At 36.0% G+C, this 19,565-nt stretch overlaps 1 protein-coding gene and 1 pseudogene across 3 annotated transcripts in view; both read left to right on the top strand.

Annotated features, from left to right (window-relative positions):
- Window positions 1-18,353, top strand: part of LOC117283904 — a 279,825-nt pseudogene extending 261,472 nt beyond the window's left edge.
- Cfap299 (cilia and flagella associated protein 299) overlaps window positions 1-19,565 on the top strand; it is a 568,391-nt gene that overhangs the window by 461,685 nt on the left and 87,141 nt on the right. For all 3 annotated transcript variants that reach the window (XM_010628611.2, XM_010628604.3, XM_010628595.3), the window contains exon 4: window positions 18,281-18,423. In XM_010628611.2, coding sequence (XP_010626913.1) covers window positions 18,281-18,423 — 143 coding nt within the window. The remainder of the gene's footprint in view (window positions 1-18,280; window positions 18,424-19,565) is intronic.

The raw sequence follows: 19,565 nt of genomic DNA, 5'->3' as shown, positions 1-19,565 counted from the left end.
AGAGCCAACCAAAATCTCTCATTTTTCTTAACCCCATGAGCTTATTCTTCATTTTTCTCCCAAATTATTCTCTCAAGAAATGATGACCAGGTTTTGAATACTACTCAAGAGATATGCTAGGGCCATTTAATCTCTCTTTATTGATCACATATTGAAAACAACTGCTTGAGCAAATTAAGTTCTTTCCTCTCAACCTTAAAAATATACTAATTTCTTTCTTGTGATGATTTTATTATCATTGGAAGAGTAAGCAAAGATTTAGAGGAGACTCTGGGTAAAGGCAGTTAAAATTCTTGATATCTATTTTGAATGTCATCCATCAGCTTGGAAAATATGTAGAACAGGCAGAAAAGCATCTTACATGTAGTTTATCTTAGCCCAACCAGTGGTAATCTTTTACTGGGACAAAAGCCTCATTTGATAAGAGGATGCTTGGTTGCCTGAATTATGGTCCTAGGGTCCTATTGATGAATGTTGTTATTGGGTAGGTTTTAGTTGTCCAAAGATCCTATTTTTTAATCAGATATAATCTTAACACAACATAAGATGGAACTTTTATAGTTTCTCATTATTTGGCTTCTAAAGTTATTATTAAAGGGCCTGCCCATCTAGGCAGCATTAACACTATAGCCAGTGATTGTGCTGTACGATCAAATTGAAGGACCATGCAGTGATACAAGTGTTTGCACGGAGACCTTGGTGGAGTCCATTTGTGCATGAGGATTTTCAAGACCAGCACTCTAGAGGTTGATATTTTCTGCTAGATTGAAAGTTATTTCTCACAAAGCCACAAAGACAAATGGCTCAGCATTCAGCTGAGCTGTCCAAGATGATGCACTTACTCTTTATGGCATATGCTGCAGTGAAATGAGCACTAGTTAGCATCTCATTTATTCCAAAATTTATGCATTGATAAAATGCTTATTGCTATTTTCTTCTAGCTACATGGATAAACAAGGCATCATTCTTGTTTTCAGTGTGATACCTTCCAACACATATCTACCCTTCTGCATTTGGTTGTAATGAATGGAAGTTTGGTATACTGGAAAGAGTCTGGATATGACAGAAGGGAAACATCAGGGTTAACTCCCATTAGCCAATTGCCATGAGAGAAAATTACGCTTTTTGTGATTAAATTACCTCATTCATAAGAGGAAGAGAGAAGGATTGGTGAGCTATTTCAGTGGTTCTAAAATTTGCAGACGCAAAACCAATTGTTTTGAGGCTATATTAGTTTGGTGTTTTCCAATAATTCTGGTATAACTTGTGTGTTTAATAAATACTAACTTAAAATAAGATCATCTTACTCCCGTTCTTCCTTTGCTCATAAATCCAAAATGATCTTTAAACCATTCAAAACTTGTATGTATCATGCTAGAAAAGAAGTCAAAACAAACCCCAAGAATAAACATCAGATAAAAAAGCACTTCCCTTAATCCTAAAGCCTCTGAAATCCAAAACATGCAGGATGTGGTTTAAGGGTAATGTGCAAATACAAAATGGTGATCTCCAGATAAAAAATAATAACGTGTATGTTTATCTTTGTTATCTGCCCATGTAAAATACTTTCATTCTTAGCCATGATAATTAAACCAAAATAACCCAGTAGCATTTATATTTAACACAAAGCACCAACTTGTCTGCTTTCAGTAATGTCAGTTTAAAATATCAAATCATCTAAGTACTTTCTGTCTTTGTGATTGTTTACCCATTTTGCTGCCACCTATGAAAATGGCAAACATTTTTGCGAGACATGGCTGTAGAAATAATTAATACAATGTTTGACTAGAATGTAACATACGCCACTTAGTTCCCATTTGAAGTACATTAACCCTGAAATTTAAACGTTTTCATGAAAAAATTTTCTCATTAGTATTAAAAAAACAAAAAGAAGAGTAGATGAACTTATACATTTTTTTTTCTGGAAAACAAGCTACTAAATTTAATAAGCCTTTGCATAGGTGTTTTCACAAAGGTTATCACATTGTAACTCATTACAGTCCTGCAAGGCAGTGTCATCATCTATACAGCAGTAATGACAATCATTCAACTCCCTCATATCAGGCTTCAGAGTGTGCCTGGTATTTTACTGTTAGGTCTTTGATCACTTCTTTGAAGTTTCCCGGGGACTGCAAGGTCTCAGGAAAGCAAGGGAAGTAATGACCTGCTCTAATATTGTTCAGCAAAGCCCAGCTGGGGAAGCTTACTACTTTGAAATACATTTGGGGGATTTTAAAATTGAGAATTCCAAAGAGAATATCTCTTAACAATCAAATTTTCCATCAGATCATGTAGAATTTTTGTGCTCACAGATGCCCATGAGCTCACCAATACAAGAAATAGTGTTTCTTTTCTTAGATATGATATGAGTAAAATGTATGTTAAACATTTCTGAAGATATTCTCTGCTACTCCAGTTTCTCAGTAAATGTTTATGAATTGTTATGGAAAGCTTTCATTGTGTCACCTTGATTGGCTTAAGAAATGTCTAGGGTATTGTTAATGCACATTTTTGAGTGGGTCTGGGTGAGTCATAGAGGAAGGATCTTGGGTGTTATATATATGATCCCTGGTCCCTTTCTCTTTGGCACTGTTCCCCCGATCTGCTTCCCAGCCCCCATGAGCTAAGCATCTTTGCGCTGCTATGAACTTCCACCTTGATGTTTCTACCTTGAAGGCAGCTGACCATAGGCTGCATGTCCTGAAATTGAAAGCCAAATTAAACCTCTCTGGGGGTATTGGGTATTAAGTCTCAGCAAGAGGAAAGATGACACAGAAAATTAGTACTAGAGTAGTGCTGTTGTTTCTACGACTGTGCTTGACCATGGGGTTTAGGAGCCTGGTTTGAGGTAGAGTGTCACAAGGTTTGGAGTTACATACTAGAGAAAACTTAAAATGCTCTAGGTAGAGCCTGATGGGTGATTCTGGTTAGAACTCAGAAGACCAGAGTACTGGTAGGAATAGAGGCAATAATAGCCAGGCTAGGGAGTCAGGCCAAGTGGGAACAGGACTCCATTGAAAGTTGAACTAGAGGTAATACATGTTACATTCTAGGAGAAATTTTGTATACATTTTTCCTACTTTCTGAAACTTTGTAGGAGAATGAGAATAATGACAGTAGATTAATAGATCTGGCAAAGGAAATTTCAAACCAGCCCAACATTCAGGCAATGGCATGGGTACTTCTAGTACTTTTAGACATATTTATAATGAGAAATGAGGAGGGAGAAAGTAGAGTGAAAAAATGGAGAAACTTAAATTTTGGCCCAAAAGAAACCAAATGTATATTTGGAGCAAAAGGAGATGTACAAAATTAAAAAGAGATTGGCAACATTAAAAAGCAGCAAGTACTTTGTGCAGGAATAAAAAGAAAAACACCTTGAGAGGATCTCAGAAATCAGTAAGACCCAGTTCGCCATGGCTCAAGGGTATTAAGTGTAAACCTTTCAAAGAAGAGAGTTCCTGGGATCCTTGCTCAAGAAGGGCTTTCACTGTGCTCAGCCTTCTGAAACCACTGCAGCCATGGTCTAAGGAGGTCTGGCTACTGCTCCAGTTAGCAGCAGACCTTGATATCACCCATGTGATGCTGGTTTTGCTGGCATACAGAATGTAGGAGTTGTGGACTCAAGTAGCTACTGAGAGTGCTGTTTGAAGCTGTAGAAATGAAGCCAAAGTTTCAGTGATGTCTGTAGAAGATTGTTTTTTTAGTCAGAGCTTGCAAGGGAATAAATTTAATGCAGGACACACAATTTATGGGATTCTTTTATAATTTCCATCCAAAAAATCAAATGCAGAAAAGTGCAAGACATCTAGCCACACTCTAGAGACACAAACAAACCAGCCAAGGCTCTGGATCCCACAGCAATGCCCCACACGTCCAGCTGAAGATATAAAGTCCAAACTCTATGAGTCCTGACAGTGGCCCAGAGCCCATGGCAATGTCTCATGCTTGTCCATATTAAGGATCTGCACTCACCAGGCCCAAAGGCCAATGGTAGACGCCAGAAAACCTGTGCTGGTGGGGTGAAGGATTTATGCCACCAAGCTGAAGGACCTACATTGGAGCCAGGAAGTGACAGTTACAGCGAAGATCCAAGGTCCCCTGATAAGAAGAGCAGCCATTCCCAGTGATAATGAGGCTCCCGAGCTCTTCCTCTAATAAGAACAGCCAAGTTCGCATCAGGAAAACTACCAGCACCAAGCTTCTCCTAGAAAATCAAAAGCCCATGATCTTCCCCCTTCAGGTCTCTTTTTATACCATTGGCAACAATCCTCAGGTGGGTCTTCCACACCCAAACCACTCTGATTCAGTTCATCTAGGCGTTCCAAGTTGATCATTAGTTAATCCACCATAACTGGAGATGCCAGGAACATGGACTGTCTACCCAGGAAAGCTGCAGCAAGCCCAAGAGAGAGACTCTATAAGTCGCAATTGCCAGTGTCTTGGTGATGGATGAAACTCAAGCCCTCTGGAATTTAAAACTCACCACCATTGCTCCAGATGCTGGATTTAACATTTTCCCTGTTGGCTTTCAGTCTTGTTCTAGATCCACTCTTTTTAGACCATTTCTCTTTTTTAGAAAAGGAATGTTTACCCTGTGCCCTTTCACTTTGGAGCCATGTAACATGCTTTTTGTTTTTACAGAGAAAAACCCTTGGATCTGTGGGAAAGAAATTAATGTGTTTCTGTTTGTATGGAGGATAGTTGTAATATATTAATCAGAATTATGAACTTATTATTTTTCTTATTTGGAGTCTAAATATGGTATAAGGAGATGTGTTTAGGTGTCAAGTTGAAAAAGGGTAGGATGTAACACTTAACTGTCAACTTGGTTGGCTTGTGAAACAACCAGGGGATTAGTAAAGCTCAGTTCTGGGTATGTCCCTGTGGGATATGGTGGAGCGATCTCGGTTATTATGTATAGTCCCTGACTCCTTCCTTTTCTCTGCTTCCCAGCTGCAGTGAATTAAAAGTCTTTGCTTTGCAATACCCTCCAGTCATGATGCTCCTGCTTTGGAGGCAAATAACCATGGATTGTATTCCCTGAAACCATTAGCCAAACTAAGTCCTTTCTTCTTTAAATTGTGGATGTTGGCTATTGTGTTTCAGCGATGGGAATGCTGGCTAACACACGGGTGGTAGAAAGGATGATAAGGATGCAAATGTGTTATGCTGACAAATCAACAATTCTGCCACAATTAACTAACAGAACAAAATATAACAAACAGAAAAAAATATGAAATTTGATGCTTAACCATTTGCCACCAAGTAACTCATAATTGCTTTTGAATAATATGTTTTCCCATAAAAAAAGGCAATGAACGCTTCAAGCAGATTCATAACCACCAAATGAACAATATGCCAAATAAGCAGTTTAAGTCTTTGGAAGAACTGTAGCAGTGTGGGCTGGGGTGATCAGGACTGATGTGTTGGAAAAGAGGAATATAAATGGGCTTTGGTGAATGTATGGGTTTGAGACACAGGAGTAGGGACATACCTAAAACATTACAGCAGAAAAGTCACTTATTTTCTCTAGTCAATATGTTTAAGAATACAATGAATCACCATGTTTGTGACAATGGATATTTTAAAAAACTATAAAATAATTACAGGTAGCCGGGAGTGGTGGCACACGACTGTGATCCTAGCACTCCAGAGGCTGAGGCAGGAGGATCACTGTGTGTTGGAGACCAGCCTGGGCTACTTAGTGAGTTCCAGGTCAGTCTCAACTACATAGTGAGACCCTGTCTCAAAAAAAAAAAAAAAAAAAAACGATACCATGGCAAAATAATTATAGGTAAAATATTTGAGACCTCTAAAAAGAGAGACATTGCTGAAGTTTGGTATATACACAAGTATAAAATTCATGACAGAGTAAAATTTGATGCTTAAATCATGGAACTGTTAGGCTAATTGGTAAATGAGTGCAAATAGAAAGAAGATAAGAACTGATACTTGGAGAACTACAAAACTTAAGAGAGCTGAAGTATAGAAGGAGCCAATAAAGAAAAGATTGGTGAAGAATAAGAAAATCATGAACCTATGTGGTGTTACTGAAGCCAAATAAGAAAAATATTTCACAGAAGAAAAAGTAAATAATTCAATCAAGTACCACTGAGAATTCAAGTAAAATAAAATTTAAGGTGTGACCATAAAACACTAGTTGGTATAAGACAAGACTATTTTAGCAGAGTGATTCATAAAAAGGTTGACTGATAGAGCTAAAGAGATCATGACAATATTTTTTATAAAAAGAAGTAGAAATTAGAACTATAATTATTTTTTCAAAAAGTAGGTAATATAACATGTTCCTATGTTAAAAGTAGTGACCTAATTAATAGAAGCAAAAAAAGTCATGATTTAACAAATGTGGTCAACTGCACACAATGAGAGGCTGGCATTAGATAGAGGCCTGGACTTTCTTTTTTATTGAGACAGGGTCTCACTATGTAGTGAGACTGACCTGGAACTCACTATGTAGCCCAGGCTGGTCTTGAACTCACAGCGATCCTCCTGCCTCAGCCTCCCGAGTGCTGGGATTACAGGTGTGCGCCACCATGCCCAACCCCGGACTTTCTAATCAATGTAAAAGGTTGGAAGGGAGAACATAGAACATAGATGAAGAGAGATGAGCAGATGTGATAAGAGGAAAATGAGGTGATCTCTCCCAATTCCTTCTAGTTGAAGAGAGAACATAATTGAACAGGGGAAAAAATTTGAAAAATTGAAATTTTGATAAATGATATAAAAAAGTTGGGATGTGGGAGAGAGGAAAATTATATTATGGGCAGCTATCATACAAGGGCATAGATACACTTGAGCTTAAAATTATTAATTTTGGGGGACTTTATAGCTTTTGTCCAAATGTATGTTGTTTATTCTGTGCAAAATTGGGATAAAAGGAAAGTTTCCTTGAAATAATGCTGTAATTTTTTTCTAAAATATGCAGAAGGATGTGTGCAAAGAAATTAAAAGGTTAAGCAAATAAACAGTTATGATGCTGTAATTAGATACATACCTACTGGATAAAGAGGAAAGTATGCAAGTAAAGAGAAGGATTAATAGTGGAACATATTGGTTTAATAGAGTAGAAACCTCAAGGAACTGAAATGATTATCAGATTAAGACTTCTAGGCGAGGAGAGCTGGAAAGAAGGGAGATAAAAGTCAGAAAGGGCTACGTTTAGAGGCAAGATTTTGGAATTAGGCAATTAAAGAAAGGGCAGATATTTATTGTAGAAAAATTCAGAAAAAATAATTCTATTGAAAAGCATTTGTGATATATATACATACACACATATATTATATATATATAATCAATGAGCATGATTCTAAAGTTACTACTTTTCCATCTATCACTGTACCAATAATACACAATGTTATTCCCTCTCAAATTTTTTTGATTTTTTTATCCATTTTTATAGAAAAATTATAAGTAGTTAGAAGTACTCAACCACTATTTTGCTTAGAATTTCAATATATTTATGTTGACTTTCCATAAATGTATATCTCATACACTTATTTTATGGAAACTTTTCTTTAGCAGTGTAGTTTCTGTCTAGTTTTTTTTTTATTATTTTAGAAAAGCTTTTTCACAGAAAGTTCCTGGAGGAATATTGTAATTTAATAAAAGTTACAATGCAAATGAAGAGTGCATGCACAATAACTTATGGGTTATTGCTAGTGTAAAGCTAAGTATATTTTGTATAGATATTTTGTGTTAGTGCAACTTACTGAGTATTAAACATCTTTATTTCACCATCTTAGATTTTCTCAGTACATTATCAATTTATATACAAATATGGTTAATTCATTTTCTCCCTTTCAATACTTAGAGCTTATATTTTTTTCATAACATCTTCATTCACTAAAATTTCAGAACATTTAAATACCAGTGGCAGGATTAGGTATTCCTAAATTGTTCTTATCCTTACTTATAATGAAAAAAAAACATATGTACTATTTCAAATATGGATACAGCTTATAAAGTAGGGAGATCAAATCCCCAACAATTGAAAAATGAACAGGCTAGCTACATGCAAAACCTCTGAAGTTCTTTTATTCCCCTCACTGTTTTTTTCCACAATGTTTTATCAGTTATGCAGATTAATGGGATTCATTTTGGCCAATTCATACATACATATAACATATTTTGGTCATTTCCACCCCGTATCACCTCTCTTACCCCTCCCACACCCCTAGTTTCACACTGAGGGGAGTCAGTGCATATAATATATGGTAAATTACTGTTCATTTCAAAAATGGCCCAATTCACCTCATCTCGTATCCATGCCCCTCTGCAATGATGCTTGACAACTCCTCACATCAAGAAAAGATCAAGTCTCCCTGCTTCTTGACTCTGCTGGTGTAAGACCTGCTTTGGCCAATATGACAGGGAATAAAGTGCAAGTACTGAGCCTGTCTCCAAGAGGAAAGGAAAAGAACTGCCTTAAATACAGTCTTCAGAATTGTGTGAACAGTACGAATAAGTCTACATAACTGCAACTGAAATAGTAGCTATACGATTTAAAACTAGCTAACAGCATAAAATTTTCACAAAATAGTTGAGGAAATTTGTAACAGAGCATTCTGAATACAAACAACAAATGTTCATCTCCAGACAATTTAGACTCCACTTGAAAAATAATTTCATTTTGAAATGAAGATTCCCTAGAACTAATGATTTATAAAAGAACACCACAGTTTTACAGTTCTACCAGACAAACATTCATTCATTTATCTGTAACCAAGAGCACACTGACGGTCTCAGAGGGCCAGTGCAAGTTCTCAGCTTTGTTTTACAACTTTCACCACATACTGTGTAATATGCCTTTCTGTTTGTTTGTTTTTTGTGACTTTGGCTTCACTGTCGTCTAAGTCCCATTTCAGTGTATCAGGTTTATGTCTCCTCATTAATATTTGGCAAGAAAAATAGGCAACACATGTACTCAACTTGTAACAAATTTATGAATTTGTATTTTAATCCACCTCTGGGAAAAGACAAGCAGCCAAAGATCTAAATGATATATTAATGGTCTAAAACTTTAATTCATCTTTTTCCAATATACAAGAAGTAATGAGGACCTAAGTATTTATTCCATAAGTCTTTTCAACTAATATTGGTTCATTTTTGAGGTCACAGACTACGTCAGTGAAATTTAACTCTGTGTGCTGCCTGGTGTCCGAGTGAGTACACACTGTAATAGCAAGTGTAAGCGTAGCTTGGTGTTTCTCCATTGTTTGTTCTTGTTTTGTTTTTGTTCTTGTTTTAATGTAGTTTTTGTGTTGTTTTCCTGTGTTTAAGGGGTTAATTACACAAAAACTAGTGTCTTATTTAAGTTGCTAGTAAGTATAGAGCACATACTTCAAATGAATATTATTTGATTTACTTGATGCTTTGGTTGGTTATATTTTTCTTGCTTTAGAAAGCATTAAATGGCCTTATATAAGGAAAATATGGTTTAGAAGTTTTAAGTACTACATCATCACTTTGAAAAATCCCTGTAATATGTAGTTTTCACGTGTCTTTTGGACAGTTAATAGTGATAAAACTGTCATAAGACTGAAAATGCTCATATATTATATGATTGCATGTATAGGAAAAAATCCAGAAGTCAATCTATAGAGACAGATAAAGAATAGTGATACCCAGAGTTGGGAGTGCAAAGAATAGGGATGATTGTCAGTGGCTACTGTAAACCCCTGAATAACAAAACTCTGTTACTAGGACTGAACTATACCACATTGAGGATGAAATCATCTCTACAAATCCAGGGCTTTTTTGACCTATTCAGCCCATTCTGGATGCTATAATCATGGCTCTATTATCGATTGGCTACAACTTGTATATACATAATAATACTAGAAAAACATATTTCAGTTTTAACCTCAAAATACACTCAAAGTTGTAAGAGAATCACAGGGTTTAACAAAAGAATTTGAACCATGTACTACAACCTTGATATTACCATACACACCTAGGCAATGAAAGTCTGATATAATTGTTCCACTTCCTTATTTCTAAGGAACAGATTAAACTCTGAACATAGTATAAACAATATACCAACAGAAACAGTAAAATTTAAAAAATCAATAGATATTATATACTGAGTATTTACCATTCCAGGCATTAATAAGTGCCTAGCAAAAACAGATGTTTAATCCATACAATAGGTCTTAGGGCAGGTCTTACACCCATTTTATAATAAAGGAAACTAAACCTTAAGAAGTGTAATGGGGAGGGTCACCCAGAGGACTCCAGCCGGCTCTGGTAACCCCTAGAGTCCTGGGTTCATAGGCTCACCACTGCAGCGCCTTTTGGGGGTTGAGGGCTCCAGGGATGCCCCAAGCCCCTGAGCTCTGCCAAGGAGACAGACAGCCCCATCCTGCTTGACCTTGGGTGTGCATGCAGGAATGCATCAGGTGCTAGTGTGGACCTGTAAGATGCAGCCAGAGGTCTTCTGGCTTCCTGCAGAGAAGGTGGGCTGCTTTTGAGTGTTGGTTTCAGTCATTGACATCATTCCATTTGTATCTCAAGGTTTGTATGTCTGAGCAAGTGAGCAGTCTGGGATACTCTTACTTCTGTGGGGATAAAGAGTTTGTGATTCCACGTGATTTTGCTGAGCTTGCAAAAGAGACCCTTGGATGGTGGGTTAACAAAAAGGCTGACATTCTATGGAAAGTATCAAATTGGAGAAGACTGAATTTTCACTTTCGTCCAGCAGCTCTGCTGCTCAGGTAAATACAAATGAATGAAGACCCCATTTGAAAGTCACCTGGCCTGCAAGTAGTCTAGAGCTGATACAAGCCATGCTGGACTGTCTGCAAACATGACGAAGAGGACAGTCCTCAAAAAACATTGGTTTAGTGTGAGGCCAAGTCAAGCCCACATTCCAGCCCCAGGGGAACATGGTAGGTAGGCTACAGGATCCAGCCTGAGTGGAGAGAGGGCAACGGCCCTGTCACCCTGTGAGAGGATTGTCCTGGTCCTGCTGCCTGTAAATCCTTTGTATCTTATAAGCTATGATGGATGTGACTTCGTTTACGCACTGGAGTTTCTGCAGAGTCCTCTCCAGAGAGTTGCAGAATCTTGACTCACAGGTGCACACTTGTCAGACTCAATGACTGGTGCTGCTGGATGTCTTTAAGAGCAGCTGAGGGGCATGAGCCTAGCGCCAGCGCTTGTAACACATGGTTTTACATCACTTGGGAGAAAGACCCTGCTTTGTACATGGACCAGCTCCTGGAGGCTTTCAAGAAGGATGACTTTCACATCTGCCCAATTCTAATGATTCACCTCCAGTGAAAAAGGAACAAAAATCATGGACAGCCTAGTAGGCAAACAAGTGGAATATGCCAAAGAAGATAGCTCCAAAAGGACTGGCGTGGTCATTCAGCAAGTGGAAACTAAGGCATCCATCTCTTTGATCAAGTTGGATGATAATTTCCGTGTTTATTTCTACAGTTTGGTGAAAACATCTTATATGTTATCACGAACTTCGCCAAATTTGTCAAACTATCAAGTGTATCATTTGTAAGCATAAAGATGTGCTTGATTTCCAGTTCGATGAAAGCTTAAATGTCTCTGTGAACTCAGTCTCATCTAGTAGAACTGATTTTGTTCTGAATAGTACAGATCAATGTGAATACAAAACATTTTTCATAAGGAGAACTTCCTCTTCGTACAATAAGTCTGTTTGCTGGGAGGGGAGTTACAGGCAAGTTTGGGAAAAGGTAAGGTAATATCATAGTTATTTAAATCTGTAATAACTCTTAATCATTTCCCCTTCACTTTAACAGTCTTATTCTGCCATAAGGCAAGCATAATTTGATATTTTGTTACTGCTTTTTTTGAGATGTATGTATCTATATCTTTTTTAAACAAAGAAGTGTAACTAGTTTAACTAGTGTCACACAGTAAGTTGGAGACAGAGCATTTGAAACTAGGTGTGTTTGTCCTTTGTATACTCACTATGGACGTGGGCATCACGGAAAGCCGAACTGGGTGTGAGTTTGCATGTCCCATTCTACCTTATACTCTTTGGCAAACCCTCAATGCTTTCAGCTGTCAAATTTATAAAATTAGAATAAGAATGGTCCCTAGTTTTTATACAACTTTTAGAAGAGTAAATAATATAAGGAATATAAAGCTCCTAAAACTTCTCAGAATATGGCGGTCTTTTAGTGATAGCAAGTAGCATTTATAATAGAAGTAATTGCTATTCATTTAGAAGAGAATATACATTAAATTAATCAAGAATGTTCCTTAACCTCATTCTAATCTTTACATAATGTACAAAAATACAAAATACCTGAGATGACATGGTTTAAACTAGTCCTTTACTTCTATACGATTGTCCCCTCTTCTGTCCCATTGTCATTTCTATCTTCATAAAGCCATATTAGGACTTTATAATCATTACCTCTAAAGCTAGATGTTGAGTTGCGATCCATTGACAATTTTTCACGATTTTCACATAACAATAGTTCTAACCAAAATTTTAAACAATTTTATGAAACAATTTGTTCATCATAATGATGTCCCTTTTCAGCAAAATAATTTTATTTCACTAAAAATCTTTTTGAAATATACTTTTATACACATGTAGCCATCCTTGGAAAAATATGAACAAAGAAATTTTTATTCCCCCCCCCCACAAATTTGTGTGAAAAGAGCTCCATATGATTACCTTTCTTAGGTCTAAAACAGAGAAATTTTAGCTGAGCATATTTTCCTGTTGAAAAGAAATGAAGAAATGATAGATACCATGATTCACCACCAGAATTCCCATTGAGAAACAGTATTTGCATGGTGCATAAAAAATTGGGTTATTGAAATAAAAAAGACCCTGCATCTATCTGAATGTGAGCTAAACAGTGAAAAAAAAAGTGGGGGATCCTTGTGTTTCTGTACAGCTGACGGAGAAACAGGAAGAAGGAAGAGGTTATACAGTGGCTAAACTAATTTAGTGCTTGGGTACAAGCATGATTTGGGTTGTTGGTTTTGTTTTACCTCATTGTGTGTATGATAGAAACTTGCTGGATTTATTAGGAGCCTAAGGGCATGGAGCACATAAATATGGGAGATGCATGAAGAGATTTAAGGACATAGAGTGAACGTACAGACCTCAAAACTTATACCCACTTGAAATTCTGTACCACTGGAAAATCCCAGGATTCATAAAAGCCAAGAACAGACCCTTAACTCTCACAAGATGGAAGAAGTGAGAGTAGAAATGGAATTTTCATGTTAAGTTCCATTGAAAGAGAGCCTTAGCCGGGCATGGTGGCACACGCCTGTAATCCCCAGCACTCAGGAGGCTGAGGCAGGAGGATTACTGTGAGTTCAAAACCAGCCTGGGTGACATAGTGAATTCCAGGTCAGTCTCAGCTACATAGTGAGACCCTGTCTCAAAAAAACTAAAAAACAAAAAAAAAAAAACAAAACAAAAGAAAAGAAAAGAAAGAGAGCCTTAACTGACATGAAAGCCATTTTCCATAAAATAATAAGTAATAAAATTATGCTCAAATGTATTAATTTTAGTTCATCAGCCATTTTATCCACAAGAATATTTAAGGTAAAGAAGTTCAGGTACATGACTAAGGTAACAAGTGTTCAGGCTTGGGTTTTCAATTTAAAATCTATATTAAAATTATAATTTATACATTCATATTTTTGTAATTATTCTGTGGTCAGTCTAGAAATTAATGAGAAGTAAATTTAGTATAGTAATGATAACTTGTCTATTTACCCTTGTAGTTACATCAACTGTTGCTTTAAATATTTTGAGACCATGTTTTTAAACATTCATTTAAATTTGGAATTATTACATCTTTCTGTGAATTGGGTCTTTTATCTTTAGGTAATGGCTATCTCTAGTAATATGTTTTGTATTAAGATCCTTTTTGTCTAATATTAACATACTAATATCAATTGTCTTGTAAGTGGAATTCCTCTTATATAATAATCCTTATCAATTTCCAACCTTTTAGGGTTTTTTATATTTATATATTTTTCAGTCTAATAAACTTTGTCTTTTAACTTCAGCATTTGGTCATTTATACTTATTGTAATTACTTAAATATTTTAATGTATTACTGTCTATATTAGTATTCTAGGTATAGAATAGCAAAATACCATGAACTGGGTTCTTAAGCAGCACAATTGTGTTTTCTCAGTTATGGAGGCCAGAAGTCCAAGACAGACCAGGGTGTTAACAGAGGTGGTTTTTTCAGAGGTAAACTATCCTTGCCCTCAACTGGGCATTTTCTGGCTGGGTATTCTTGTAGCATATCCTGTGTGCACAGGTAGCCTGCTATCGGTCTGTGCCTAAATTTTCTCGTCTTATCCAAGCATCAGTCCGATTGGATTAGGTCTCGCTAGAACAGGCTCATTGTTATTTAATCACATCGCTGCAAGCCCTATCTCCAAGAACAATCGTGTCTGAGGTATTGCAGATAGGGATTCAATATATGAATCTGGGGAACACAATCTCCCTATAATACAATCATTATATTTTATAAATGTTATTTTTCCTCTCCAATATTTATCCTCTTCTTTCTTGCTTTTAATTTATTATTTCTCTTTAATAATTTTAATTTGTTATTGATATCTTAAATTTATACATACACATCTGTCCAACTCTAAAACTGTGTATATCTTCCCCCATTCTGACAAATTCAGGGAACTATCAACTCGTTGACTCTAACTGCTCCTTCCAAACATATGTGTTTATTTAAAATTTTAGGTATAGTGTTTTTATTGCTGAATTCATAATTAATATTGATTTATATGGTCGAGATTTGTTTATATTTACTTATATATTTACTGCTTGCTTTGTTTTTTTAATTCTTTTCATTGTCTTTTGGTTTTCTAGCTGGAATTACCTACTTCTGCCTTAAAATCATCCTGTAGAATTTTCTGAGCAGGAGTCTATTATTAGTCAAGTCTCTCACTTTATTTTAAATCTGAAAATTGTCTTTCTATATCTTCCTCATGACCCAGATATTTTCTCTGGGTGTACAGTTCTAGGATGATCACTATTTTCTCTGGACACCTTAATGTATTATTTCAATTTTGTTGTTTTCTCCGCTTTAAATTTAGATAGTCAGTCTCGTTAGCCTCTGTATCTGAAAACCTGATGTTCATGACCCTCAGGTCATGAAAGCTTTGCTCAAATTCTCTTAGACTGAACAAATGCTTGCAGAAAAAAAGATATCTTTAGGACTCTGCTTTCCTTTCTGGATTTCTGCCTTCACTTAGTTTTTGGACTCTTAAGAAATTCATTTTCTTGCCAGGGCAGGAATGTATTTTACATGTAGTTTTTATATTTTATCCAGATTTTTACAGCAGAAAGGTAGTTTGCCATTCTTCTGACAAAATAAAGATGGCATATTTCTCATTGTGCGTAAGAGAGAGAGACAGAGAGAGAGAGAGAGAGAGAGAGAGAGAGAGAGAGAGAGAGAGAGAGAGAGAGAGAAACAGAGAGGAAGGTATGACTTGGCAACCACCAAGAATTTCCTACAAAATGAAAAGAGATCAAACAACTTTAGTTGTAGGGCTACATGTGAAATATTAATAGTTATAGTTTATGTGCATGGTTACGCAGGAGCAGCAGAGCTAGTTACTGGCTTAGTAGTATGAGAGTCTCAAGAAGTCTACTGGAGCTACTGTTCATTTGCAATTTGTTCTGCAGAACCTAAAATAATGGCTAAATGTGTGGAGGAATCTTTACTAATTAATCACGGAGTTATGTGAGGGAAATGAGAAGGACTCAGGATTGAATTCTATGTCAGATTACACAGAGGAACATTGAATACCAGTTCCTCATGCTGCATTCATGGGAAACACCAGAAATCCATCAAAACATTTTATCATCTTGGCCCAAGAACCTGCTTCAGAATCCCCTTCAGAATAGTATTTCTGGGCCTGGGGATTTAGCTCAGTGGCACTACGCCTTGCCTCATAAGGGCAAGGACCTGCGTTTGATCCCTGGTACCAAACAAAAAAAAAAGGAGGAGAAGGAGAGGAAGAAGAAAAGTTTTAAAAATCTGAATCTTAGCAATCTTATTTATTATTCTTCTTGGTAAGTTTAATAGTGCCTAACATGTAGCAGGTGCTCAATGATATTTGTGAGGGGATTAATAGGAATGAGATATATTCTAAAGTATATAATTTACAGTATTGTTAAATTCCTATACAATTTTGACGCATTGAGGCATTTTAAAGGGTTCTTTTATTCTCATGAGGTTGAGATAAAAAGAAGCAAAGCAATACATATCACAATACCTGACTTTGAGTCATACTTCAAAACAACAGTGACAAAAATGGGATGCTATTAGCACTAAAACAGATATATGGATAAATGAATACAGGATACAGAAACATCCCCAGACATGTTCAGCTACTTGGTCTTTGACAAAGGGAACAAACAAATATGTTAAAATAATGATAGACTATTTAACAAATGGTGCTGGGAAAACTGGCTGTCTATATGCAGAAGATTGAAGCTGGATTTTTATCTTTCACCATGTACTAAACTAAAATCAGCATAAATCCAAGGTCTAAATACTGAAACATAAACAATGAACCCAACGGAAGATAAAATAGTTAAAATAGTTGAAGTCATATATACAGTTAAGAACTTCTTGAACAGCAAAGCAATTGCACAATAAATATTGGGAAGAATCAACAAAAATATTGTATTAAAAAGCTTCTGTACAGTGGAAGAAACAATCAGCAGAGTGAAGAAAAACCTATAGACTGAGAAAACATTTTTGCCAGTTATTCCTTACAGAGGACCAATATCTAAAGTATATAAAGAACTCTAAAAACTTGGACTACTGTAAATAAAAGATCCAATCAAAAAATGGGTAAGTGAAATGAATAGATATATCTGAGGTAAAGAAGTACAAATGGCCAATAAACACATGAAAAATGTTCCACATCTCTGGCTATTAAGAACTACAAATTAAAACACCACCATGATTTCACCTTATACCAGAATGAATGCTGATAATCAAGAAATAAAATAGTAACAAATTTTGGTGTGGCTGCAGTGCAAAAGGAAACTTTCTACATTGTTGCTGGGAATGTAAACTAGGACAATCATTATGAAAATTAGTATGAAGAGTTCTCAAAGAATTAAAAATTCCATTTGACCCAGCAGCTTCCCTTCTGCATATCTTCCACAAAGAGCAAAAGGTACATATCCTACAGAGACACATGCATACCAATTTTTACAGCAGCACAATTCATAATAGTCAAATCTTGGAAGCACCCTGTATGTCCCTCAATAGGTGAATACAGAAAATGAGGTACCTATAGACAATGGAATACTTTCCAACTATAGAGGAGAATAATTCATGACATTTCTAGAAAAATGGACACACCTGGAAAGTATAGTGTAAAGTGAAATGAATCAGATGCAAAAGCTTAAATACCGTATGATATCTCTCACTTGAGCAAGACAAAGTGTAAATAAAGAGCAAAACAATGGTTGGTAGAAGGAAGCTAGGAGATAGATCTTTTGTAAACTGGAAAGGATCTAGGAGTCGGAAGATGGGGTAAAAAGATTTAAGACATGTCATGTACATGTACCAAATACAGTGTTGTAAACATATAGTATGATTATGAACTATAAATAATAATATTAACAATAATAATGTAAATGGGTAAAGAGGCTCCAGGGAGTGAGGAAGGGAGGAGGACGTGGATGAGAAGGAAAATAAAAAGAATCAAGATACATGTAGATGCACCAACACTCAAGGGTGAAAGTAGACTTCTTGCATTGCAAACATGTACTAATAAAATAAAATTTTAAAAGGACCACACTTAGATCTTTACAGCAGGAAATAAATACTAGCTCAAATGGCAAAAGAATGTAGAGCTTAAAAAGATAAATGCATGAAACGGGGTTTGAATTTCTGTTTGAATTACACTATCTCTAAGACCTTGGGCATCACAACCTCTCTGTTCACTTTTGTAGAAAATGATGAACAAAATGTAAACAGTAAGATAGTAGATAAACTAATATATTTCAAACATTTAATGTCTTCTTAAGAAAATGTATGTAAGTTTTTATCAATATTGTAAATTACACACATATTTTAGGTACTGTGAGCTTATGTTTTCTAAGTTTTTTCACCTGTAAAGATAAATAGCACCTACCTGATAGAATCATTGTAAGATGAGCTGTAAAACACATGAAATAAAGCCTCAGTAGCTCAAAGTAGCTTTTATTCACTTTTCCTCTCCATTCTCAATTTGTCTATGCTACCAGTCTGTGATCTTCATTCGTGACAAAAATTCTTATGGACAAGAAGTTTCTGGATATATTGACTATGCTGACAGACTAAAGACTGAAGATTTTGAAGTCTACTTTAGTGGGAAAAAAAGACTCCTTCCAAGGCCTACAGATCTGAGGTAAATTGTACACAATTTTATACCTTCCGAGGCTCCAAAAATGCATCATTTTTGTTGTATATTCTGTGTAGTGTTTACAATGTCAGTGTGCATATAGTAGGAATGTGATAAGACTTCTGTGACTTTTTAAAATTCTAAAATGAGGCATGAGCATAGAGGCATTTTCTGCTTTAACAGCCTAAGAAAGCAAACTCTTCGGAGACAAGGTAAGTCAATTCTCAGTGACATTCTTTTTAAATGTTGAGTGTAAAAATCGCTAACTTCATAAGTTTGATACCACCTGGGGCTGGCTGCTAAAAGCTTTCAGATAAGTCTGTCTAACACATCCTCCTTCTCATTCCTTGGTCAAAATGCAAAGCAGTTTCCCACCAACTCATCTTCCTTTACTCTCATCACGGTTCTTTTGTGGAATTCCCTCACACTTGTCATTGTTTTTACTGCTGGTTCCACACACCCCTCCCTCTGGCTCCCACATCCCAGTCCTACGATATACTTTATCCTGCCTGTCTATGTACAGATTAATTCTTCTGGATAGCACTCAAGGTAAACATATTATTTGACCACTGTATGCTTATTATAGAACCAAAATTGGTAGCAATGTCCTACTTGAACTCCCCATTACTGTATTGATCTTTATTTGACAGTGGGAACAATTCTCTCCTCCTCTGAAAATGTTCTGTTCATCCCCGTTGCTGTTACCTAGAGACTTCCTAACCCATCATCACCTCAGTGAACTTACTACTTTCCAACCCAACCCAGATGCATAGCCTATAATTTAACTCTGTATTGCACTAATCCCCACTACCCATGTCTTTTTTGTCCTTTTGTTGTGTCTACTGTAACACTCAAAAGTAATTTATCCAGATATCTTCTTTACTGAAACTTTAGCTAGACCCCTGGGTACTTGTGAAGGAACATTTGGAAATCTTAAAAAGATATAGATAATCACTAATAATAATTTATAATTTCTAAAATCAACTGAGTCATTTGTGAGAGCTAAAACTTATGTTGAAAATTAAACTCATTTTATTTATTTTACTTAGGTGTATATCCAAATAAACTCAATAAGAAAAAAAAGGAAAATTAAACTTATTTTAGTTGCTGGAGCCTGTTTTGGTTTCTGTACTCCTTATCTTGATGAA

Source organism: Fukomys damarensis, unplaced genomic scaffold (assembly GCF_012274545.1).
Source record: "Fukomys damarensis isolate Sample0158 unplaced genomic scaffold, DMR_v1.0_HiC HiC_scaffold_32, whole genome shotgun sequence".
In the NCBI taxonomy this organism is placed as follows: domain Eukaryota; kingdom Metazoa; phylum Chordata; class Mammalia; order Rodentia; family Bathyergidae; genus Fukomys; species Fukomys damarensis.
The sequence above is the reverse complement of the archived record's forward strand: the minus strand, read 5'-3'. Positions and strand labels throughout refer to the sequence as shown.